Source organism: Vanellus vanellus (genome assembly GCF_965231255.1).
Source record: "Vanellus vanellus genome assembly, chromosome: 2".
NCBI lineage: Eukaryota > Metazoa > Chordata > Aves > Charadriiformes > Charadriidae > Vanellus > Vanellus vanellus.
Genome location: NC_138906.1, coordinates 73,774,924 through 73,785,454, shown reverse-complemented (window position 1 = coordinate 73,785,454; position 10,531 = coordinate 73,774,924). Strand labels below are relative to the sequence as shown.

Genomic DNA, 10,531 nt, shown 5'->3' with positions numbered 1-10,531 from the left:
TCAGGGCTTCAGCCACGGTCGTCCCAGTATTCTACCACACCGGCTGACCCCCTCTCTCCCCCTCTGCCTCACGCAGCCGTTACAGGCCGCGGCCCCCGGCCGGCCCCCTGCCCAGCCCATCCCAGCCCGCCTTCACTCAGCGCTGCCTGTCCTGCCCCGGGAACGACGCTACTGCGACGGTCAGCCGTTCCCCGGGCGGCCGGGCCCGCTCCGGAGGAGCCACAGCCCCCAACCCCTCAGCCTCCCTCTGGGACGGGGGCGGGAGGCCCAGCGCGAGGGGCAACAGCTGACCCGGGCGCCGTTTGGCGCCGCCAGGGGGCGGCGCGGGGCACGCTGGGACTTGTTGTCCCCTGGTGGGGGGTGGGCGCCCGCCCGCTCCGGCGGGAGGCGAACTACAGCTCCCAGCATGCGCGGCGCGGCGCCCTGCGTCACCGCGACGCGCTTGAAGGTCCACCCCCGCCTCTCAGCCGCCGTTCTTCACGCCGGGCTGTTAAGCGGCGGGAGGGGACGGGGTGGGCGCCGCTGCCGGCGGCTCAGCCCGCGTTCTCCCGGCTCACCTCGCCCTCCCGGCTGGGCCGCGGAGCTGCCCCTTCCCTTCCCCGGGGATCAGCGGGCAGCGATGCGAAGCGCGGCCTCCTCTTCCCTGTAGCTGCCGGCGGGCCTTTGCCCTCACCTCAGCCCCCGCGGCGCCTGAGGGGGGGGCCCGCTGCGGGGTGACCCGCCGAGGGGTCGGCCGGGCCCCGACCGCGCCTGGCGCCCCTCCCGCCGGGCTGAGCGGGCCCTGACGGTCGCCGGTGGAGCTCGGCCCAGCCCGGCCGAGCGGCGAGGAGGCGTCTTCGAGGAGGGGCCCCCTCTGCTGCTGTTGCCGGCGGCGGGGGGGAAGCGGCCGGCGCCATGTGGCAGAGCATCGGGCTGACCTTGCTGGTGATCGTGGCCACCCTGGCCTGCGTGCTGCTCTTCATGCTGTGCGGTGAGTCCCGCCCGCTCCCCTCGCCGGTGGGGGCGAGGAGGTGCGGAAGGGCTGGCCCGGCTTCGGTGTGCAGTGCCCGTGTCCCCGTTCCCCGTCCCCCCGCCCTTACCCCCCCGCTTTCTCAATCTCTGGTGGTTCCTCTTTGCTCAGATTGACTGAAGGAAACGAAAGGGCATCGTGCCCCGGGGCGTAGGGGAGCGTGTGTGGTTCACAGCGCCCCCTTCTCTTTGTTTCCAAATAATTTTGAGCCTTGAAATGCTTCCAGAGTTTAATTCGGTGACTAATCTGTAGCTGACAGCCTTTGTAGTGAATGGACTACTGAGCAGTCACTTTCTGCACCTCTGCATGGGTCTGAAGCACCAGTGAACGGAAGTAAACTTCCTACTGGTGCCCCTGAGCTTTTGACATCTGTTTGCTAGAATAGACTTGAGAGCAGCTCTTGGATGGGTTTTTTTTTTTTTTTTGTCCCCTTCTGTGGATCCAAGACTTGCATTTGTTTTTATGTAGAGAGAACGGTTATTTCAATGGGAGGCAGGACTTGCAGGTCTGTTGGAGTTCTTGGAAGGAGTCAGCTGTGTAGTGCCTGTGGGTGTTGTGATCAACTTCGAGCTCTTAAAAAAAAAAAAAAAAAAAAAAAAAAAAGGAAAAAAAAAAAAAAAAAAAAAACACCACAGACCTGAAAAACCACCACCACCAACCTCGAACTATGCCATAGCCTGTGGTGAAAGTCTTGCAAAATAGAAAGCAAATGCCTGGTGGATTTATAACTGACTTTTGAAAACCAAAGAAGCAAAGTGAAGAGTTAGCTGACATTTAACACTTAAAAAAAAAATTAAGTGTGGTCAAAATGGCAGAGCATTGTGAAAAGACTTTTGCAATATCAAGGGACTGGATAATAAAATGGGAGGTGAAATCCAGTATTAACAGTTATGGAGTAATGCACATAAAAAGTGTGGAAATTATGCATGCATAATTTATGTCGAGAAAATGGCTTCAAACTGAGCTTTTATTATCCCAAAGAACTGATTAGCTGCAGTAATTGCAAACACTTATTCAAAATATCTTTTTAATGCTTTGTAGCAAGCAAATAGGCAAATCAAACATTAGAAGTTTAAAGTAAAATAGAAAATGGTACGTTGCTACAGGAATCTACCATGTGCCTGTGTCTCAAACAGTGTATTTTCTTATTAAAGTGCTATTAAAAAAAATAGTCCTGGTTTCTTTTTAAAAAGATAGGATGGCGAGAGCTATGTAATGATTTCTGTATGAAGAAATTCTAAATAGGTTAGATCTGTCTAGCCTGGAAAACAGGTAGCTAGAGGGAGGGTTATGGTTATAAAACTGAGCAGAATGAAAAAAGTGAACTGGGAACGGTTGTGAAACTTCATTGTTATAGAGGAACTGGAGTACCTAAAGGTAAATGATTAAGCAACAGGCTTAAAACAAAAAATTTTCTTTTACACAGTGGGGAAATACATTGTAAGTTCTTTAACATTAACAAAGAATATTTTGGATGCTGAAACTTGTCATTTAAAATTCATAGAAGAAAGGTCAACATCTTTAAGCCATAGTACTAATACTCAGGTAAGGAAATTTCTGAAATACAGGTAACTGGGACTGTAAGAGTACGTGAGGGTGCACCTTGTATACTTTTGCTGGTCTTGTGCTTTTTTCCTGTGTGTTCTGTGCTGTCCATTGTTACAGACTGAACAGTGACCTTAGTGGATATTTAGAGTGTTTTTTTTCTTCAAGTTCCTATATGCTCATTAGGTGTTGTCTGGCCAGCTTTTCATCTTTTAGAACGTGAAACATGATACTTGCTAGGTTTTTGATGTTTTCAGAGTATGTGTAGAAGATATTTGCTTACTTTCTTGCTGAAAGATTAAAATGATTTTGCAATGTGCTGTTCAAAATCAGAAACGAGGATCATGTTCTCCAGGCCTTTCAGCTTTTGTCTGTATGCGACAAGCGGAATTGAAATGCTAAGGATCCTCTTTAACTTTGCCTGCGAACTTAAACATCTCTCTAGTGCTTTCTTGCTTAAGGAGAGTAAAAGTATTTAATAAATGACTATTTTTAAGTGGCTTATCAATACTTAGCAGTTTGGAGTTCTGTATTGTACATTCAGCTTGGATTCAATGAATACTTTGCTTCGAATCCTTCATTGTATTTTACTTTGAACAGTATCAAAGCTTATAAAATGATTGCTAAAAGTCACCTAGGTTTCAAAAGTACTGAATGCAGGAAGCTGACACACTTGCTGTTTTTTGGGGGGGGCGGGATTTGAACTGTTACCCTGTTAGATGTGACTCAATAGGACTTGATAATGATTTACAGTATTTGTATTGACTTTTTTCAATCATACAGCATTTATTAATTAACAATGGTACACTTCTAGTTCTTGTGCAATGATTAGTAATGGAAAATATTTAAGCAAAACAGTGTCAAGACCACTACTTGAAAAAAAAAAAAAAAGAGTACAAGCTACTTCCAATTTAATTATCTGTGCCCATGATAGGCAGTTTCTTACCCATCTTCTTACCTACAGATCTCTAGTCTTTACAGCCTGTTAGACTCCCCGGGGAGACTGAGTGCTATGATGACACTATATGAATGAATGCCAGCAAGTGAGACATACAAATTAATGGACAAACCTGACACAAGAATAGCTGGATATAATCTTGAGTAAAATTAATCTGATGATAAGAGTGTTTTACAGCCATCTGATGAGAGATACTGAAACAGCCTTATGAAAAGGACTTACAGGGTCAAGAGCCTAAAGAGCTGTAACTTGGATTTTGAGTGGCTTATAAAAGGACTCATGGTATGAAAGCTGGCAGAGGATAGACTTAATTATCCAGGAGACATCCTAGGATCACATGGATTTCTGCTGCTTATCACAAATATTATGTGATAAGTGCTATCAAAAATTAAACAATGGGGGGGTAGGAATGTAGTTTTATCTTTTCTCTAAAGTGAATAGACAAAATTCAAAGCACAAACTATCGAAAGTTATTTGGACCAGTTCTTCAGCCATGTGAAAAGCAAATGTTTATGCCGGAATTAGGCATTTATGTCTATAAAAGTACTTCGAATGAATGACCTGATTTCTTTTTCTTTTAAATGTTTCTGGAAGCCTGCAACTGCTACTTTCAACGAATTTGTTGAAATTGAATTTGTTAGGAAGCAGAGAAGGGTTGCAGCTAGCAACATCTCTATTTGTAAACTGGTCACATCTGACATAGAAACCATTGAGGGACTGTAATCATAGCAATTTTTCAGTTGCTCTTTTAAAAGTGGGACTAAGGTAACTTGCTTCCACTTCCCCCTCAATCCCTTTTCTGATTTCCTTTCTCTGGTTTCTGTCTGGTGGTCTTTTTGCTGCTTTTGTGTATTCCATGTTCCCCTGTAGATGGGAGGAATTCATGCATCGTCAAGGATTTAGAATGAGATAAAATACCAGCCAAGGTGAACTCTAGTACTGCTTACTGCTGTATATTAGTTTTATTTTCCCAATGCATGGAGCCATGTGAAATTGCAGAAGTGCCTTCAGTGGAACAGATGGAAGCATTCATCTCATTTGCAAGAGAGGCTAATGAGATGTGGTTTGAGAGATGTGACCTTAAACCAAAAATGGTATAACTCAACGTGCTTAAACAAGTGTGGTTTGCTTCACAAGTTGGAATTCAGTTGCAGGTGGGAAAATATTTGAGCCTTAAATTCTACCTGAATAACTGCTCTTTAATGCTTTGTTGAAACAGCTCTGTGACTATCTTAAATGAGTGGGTCTTGTAGAATACCTCAAAAGGTGAGGGAAGTCATGCTGATTAGACCATCAATAAAGAGAACATACCCTTAAATTTGAGGTTGAGTTTTGAAACTGTTATAAATGGGAGAGTGGAAGAAAGAGAGTTTCCTTGTGATCAGTCAGCAAGCAGCATGCTTGGTACAGTGTTGTGGTAAGTGGGACTGGGTTTATGGAGCTGTGCAGAACCAAGCACTGTGTCACCTGATGCCTTCTGTTATTCCATTATCAGAGTAGTGCATGCTTCTTTCAGTCTGATCTTCTCCATAGCAAAGCTACCCACAGTCCGTTATCTACATCTGAAACGGCACAGCATTAAAGTGACTTGTCTGTGGTCATGGAATGAAACTGACACAGAGCTCAGTAGAACCCTGTTCTCCAAAATCTCAGGTTCATATTTAGAGCCCTGTACTCTCCTCCTCCTCCCCCCCCCCCCCCCCCCCCCCCCCCAGCTATAGCTGCTTGGGATTTCAAATGCTGAAGTGCCCATCACAGAAATACAGGCAACATTCACCTTCGTAATAACCCAGTTCTAAATTAGTCTTCATGTGCTGCAGTAGGAACATCCTATTTTGAAATCAGTAGGGACACAGAGGTAAAATGATCTTGCAAGACTGCACAAAAGTCCACAGAAGGGTCAGAAATAGATGCCAGGTCTTCAGACTCTGTCTTGCACCATTACTGCATCACCTGCCTTCCTTTCTTGGTTTCATTTGTATTTCATGTAAGAAAATTCAGGTTGCTTTACCCCAGTACTCCGTATTAGCCCTGTGGGTTTTTTTTTATTTGTTTGCTCTTCGTGATTCAAGTAGAAGAGGGAAATGTGCTCCAACAAAGAAAACCCTCCCTCTGTTAGCTTTTGCGTACAGGCCAGTATAAGGTGAATGAAATACATGGACCTGAGACTTGTACCCCTCACTTCTTGAGGGGGAATGATGTTTTAGTCAGATCACTTTGTTTCTTTCCTCTTTACAAAGAGCTAAGAGCTAGTATGGGAAGTAACAGAAAATGTAGCTTTTGATGAAACATAGCCTAATCATAATATCTGTTTAACATCCTGATATTGCATAGATGTTACATACATCTATGTATGAGTCAGTAAAAGAGGCTTTGACTCATGGTCCCACCTTCACAAACACATTGCTTCATGTTTTATAAGAGTGGTTGATATATTGATGGCACAATGCCAAATGTCTTTGGATGGCACCTGGCTGTGGCATTTTAAATGAGACAGCAGCTCCCAGCTTTTAGTGAGTACTAAACTCTGCAAGGGTGGGAGCTGCTATTTTACCTAAGTGTGGAATACTGTCTGTTGGTGGTAGACAGGATTACCTGAATCCAGAGAAAGTCAGGAATCTGCTATGCCAAGAGCTGGAGCCCCTGCTTTGCATTATGATGATGTACTGTTGGATCTGGCTTGCTTCTTTGAGAGGCAACTTCTTTCACTCAGTAATGTAGAAATGTCATATATATTATAGTCTGCATATCATCACTGCTTGTTTATGAGGATTTATTGTGAGTATACTGTTTGACTTCCACAGGTTCAATTGAGCTAAGAATGATTTGAGAAGGTAAATCAAATGGCTAAAGAAAATAAAGTAAGCACTGAAAGACTGATTCAAATCAAATATTTTGTGTGTGGTGAAGTTAAACCAGTAGGATTTCTTTGAGAGTGGCTTGCCTGAACAAACTGGAAGCGTTTAAGAAGCAAACTGGTGGTGTCAGTTACCTGTCCAGGAAGAGCTCTACATCAAAATCTTTGCAAAGCTAAACTGAGCTGCATAAAGACAAGAATACACAGAAATGCCCATTTTCCTCTTTTGTGTATTTTACTTTACAGTTACTTTATTTTTAAAAATACGCTATTATGTAACTTACAGTTCTTCAGAATGGTATGATGTCAGGTGTTACCATTTTGCAATGTTCTTAAGAGGCTGCAAAATGAATAGAAAATGCATTGTCTTCTGATTCAGAAGGAACTCAGTATTGTGACTCTGCCTCCAGGCTTTGTCTGCTTGTGGTTTCGTTTAATGCTGTGTTTTGTTGATATTGTTGCTGGAGAGAGTTTCTCTTACCCAAAATAACTTATTCTTTAATAGTCTGGTTGTTTCCAAGGAAATTCTTATTTAAGTGTTTAGTAACAGTGAGGTGACAGGGAGTATCATCTGAAGAGGTAATCTTAACTTGATTCAGACAAGTGTGTTTGTTTTGGGAATTATTTTTTTTAACTTCCCATCCACGCTGGCTCTGCACTAGAGCAAGTGAAAGAAAGAAATCTTTCTACTTTGATTACCTTATACCTAAATGTCGCTGGCACAGGCTCGGAGATCTTAGGAGGTTTTGAAACTAGTTTTCAAGCCTGGGTATCCTCCCACTGTTATCATTGGGTAAGCCTGTTGTAATTTTCTTTTCAGTGCACTGTATTGTGGTTTGTTTCATCTGTCTATTATCATTGGTCTGGTTGTTTGTTGACTATAACCAGACTGTAAATAATCAACCAACAAGACATCTTTGTCCTCTTGAGCTAGAGAGTACTAAAGTCTGTTTATGGTGGTCAGTATTTTGGATACTCAGATTATTGTGCTCTAACTCAATCCAAATATAGAAGAAAATAAATGTTGCTTTTTTTGAGAGTGTCTGCAAATGAACTGTGAATGTTCTTTAGTATTTATTTCTCCTTGCCAAAAATATTAATTCTGTGTGTTAAGTGATAGATTCTTTTTGCAGCGATAGAGGAAGCATGTGGTCTGCTTTATCTAGCCCAAGTTGAAATACCTCACTTAATGGAATATTGTACCAAATATATTCAAGTTATGCTTCTGTAAAATGCCCTGTAACTCTCTTTTGGGATGGCCATGAATATTTCTGCACACACCCCCTCCCCTGAGTGTTCTCTGGAAGAAATGTCTGTTTCACGGTAATTCAATTTGCAGGTGTTTTAGGTAGGATTTTAAACAAAAAAACCCAAACAACCAACTAACCACACAAAAACCAAACTTAAACAAAAAACCCAACAAAACAATCTGTAGCTGAGATTTCTTCCCCACACACATATGCTTAAGCAGACCATACACCGCGTGCTTTTCATGCACTTCTAAGTCTAGTGTCCCCAATTTTGTCTCTGCCAACAAATTGTGGAGTAGAAGACATTTTAAAAAAGGCTTGTAATATTCTGCATAGGTCTCAGTTATTGCAAGTCTCTTATATTCACTTGCAATATTTCATGCATTTTCTTTCCCGTGTGGACTAGAAATGAGCATGGGTTTTAGAAATTTGATTACTCTTTAATGAGGCTTAAACCCATGAGAAGAATGGATTGATTTACCATCTTCAGAAGACACAAAGCATTGTTGGTCCCAGAGACCTGAAATACTCCTCAGTGGACAAAACTTTCAAAAAGTAGCTACTTCAGTTTTTACCTGTAGATATGAAAGAAAAAAGACACCAAAACTAGACATCTACCATTGAGTTGTGTGTGTGGTTTTTTTTTTTTTTTTTCTAGGTGCAGGGGGATTTAATGATTTGTGGGATGTCAGATTCAATTTAATCACAAGTCACTTAAAGGTTTAGGTATTCATGGAAAAGGAAATGCTTGGTGTAGGCTTTAGGAATTAATTTAGATCATAAAAGACTGTCATATAAAAGCTTTCCTCCAAATCTCCTCAGCAGCAGAGAAGTTATGGCAATTAAAAGTCTGCAGGATGTGAAAAGTATTCCACGAGAGAGTGAAGGGTGGGATCTTGTTTCATCCTAAGCAATGGCCTACTAGCGTTGGCATGACTCTGATTACAGAAGAGGAAGAAAAATAGTGGTGCTGTGGTTACACAATTCCTACTTGTTAGTGTTTCTTTCCCTGCCCAATACGCCCCTGTTGTCCGTGCTCAGAATTCTGTTTGCTGACAGCTTTGTAATTGAGGGGATAGGTTTCCCTCGCTCTGTGAAACTGTGCTCTTAATGTTTGCACAGGTCAGCAGTTTAGGCTTGGATAGCAAGACCTTCTGAACAGAGAATGGGAATATTAATTTATAGCTTTACACAAGACAGATGGTTTTTGGTGTTGCAAGTGATGCTTATGTAGCATATATTTTCAAATAGCTGTTTAAATTTTATGCTGCTTAACTGTGTATTTCACAGAGAAGTTACGTTCCTGTTCTATGTATGGTGAAACTTGACTAGTTACCTAGAGGAAAAGGGATATCGCTCGTTCTCAGTTGGGTAAACTCCAGTCTCTCTTGACCTAAATGCTTAGATAAGGAAGGTCTTTTAAAAGAAAGATTCTGGTTTCAGTTGAGATAGATTTAGATCTGCTTTTTTAAAATCCTTGGCTACCTGTTATACAGAAATACAACAGAGAAGAGGAGCTGGATCTTCAATATTTTTTTCAAGAGATACTCTAGAAATGTGACCATCTCAACTCTTTATTTGCATAGTTTTGGGACCCAGAATATTTTTGCAGTGGAGCAAACAACAAATTTACCAGAGAATGTTAATTTCACTTTAATGGGGTTTCGGCATGGTGAAGGAACACCTTGTATTTGGGGGATGTGGTCTATTAGTGAACATAATAAGGAAGACCTTCTGCATTTCAGAACAGGATTTATTATAAAACATGGTATTAATTTCAAGATCTCCACAAGTGTGCTTAATAGTGATTATGTAATGCAGCTTTTAAAAGGAGGTTTTCAGAATTATGTGTTTGCCGAATGAGGGTAGAAACCCTAGTGCTACCTTTTTACAGTGCCTGTGTAACGAATCCTGAGCTCTTGTTTTTACATATAACCACAGAAATTCCTTTTCTCCTGACAGTTAAAACCTTTATCTGTGCAATGGTGATCACCCACCTGCTGCTTGCTGTGGCAGTACAAATTGGAATGCTTAGGTCCTTGCCTGGAGCTTAAATGTTTGTTTCCGGATGAGGACAAACTTTATCAAGTCGAATTGGTATTTATAGGACTGTAGAAAAGAGTGGATGTGTTGCAGAGGGGTGTTGGGGTTGAGAGTTGGCAATTAGGGAATGGGAGCTGATGAAATTTTTTTCTCACTTACCTTACCTGGTGTACTTTGCCTGACTATCAATTTGTATGAAGTAACTAAGCAGTACCTTTTTTCTTTCTCCTGCAGGCTGGTACGTGGTCTGGCAATTGTTTTTGTCTAAATTCAAATTCCTGAGAGAATTGATAGGTGATACGGGGTCCCAACAGGGAGACAACGAGCCTTCAGAGACTGAAGCTGAACAGGAGACTCCACCCTCGCCTCAGAGAGGTAGACAGAAATTCGCTCGACAGCGAAGGGCACCTACAGAAGACACAACTTAAAGTACTCTGTTGAACTTCTGACTATGAACTATGAATGGTTAAGCACCTCTGCACTGTTGTTCAGTGGCTTGATCTTATTGAAAAACTGACTTAAGAGGTAATATTAATACCTGTGGACCTTCTGAACTGCCAATGTATGCTACTTCGGTAGAGGTTCAGGGAGGGCTTCAGCAGCAAGTCATAGAATACTGAAAGAAAGGAGGGGTGGAGAGAAAGCTTCATCAGAAAAATGCTGAGCTGCTGTAGCTCCTGTCTCTGCACACAGATTTAAAACAGGTCCTGGACCATAGGCTTAGCCTTTGCATTAGTCTGAAGATAGTAAACATTTCAGATTTGAAATGGTTTCTAAATTATTTTTTCTTTACAGCACTGTAACTGCATATAGTGAAATTGAGTTTTATTTCCTTAGCTATATATGAGTATATTTTTTTTTTCTTCAAC

General features: G+C 42.2%; 1 protein-coding gene across 1 annotated transcript; it reads left to right on the top strand.

Moving 5' to 3' along the window:
• The first annotated feature begins 848 nt into the window (after positions 1 to 848).
• SMIM13 (small integral membrane protein 13) lies at positions 849 to 10,129 on the top strand. Its single transcript, XM_082479917.1, has 2 exons — positions 849 to 970; positions 9,897 to 10,129. Exons 1-2 carry the CDS (start codon positions 895 to 897, stop codon positions 10,088 to 10,090), a joined length of 270 nt encoding a protein of 89 aa, XP_082336043.1. The 5' UTR covers positions 849 to 894; the 3' UTR covers positions 10,091 to 10,129.
• The last annotated feature ends 402 nt before the right edge of the window (positions 10,130 to 10,531 follow it).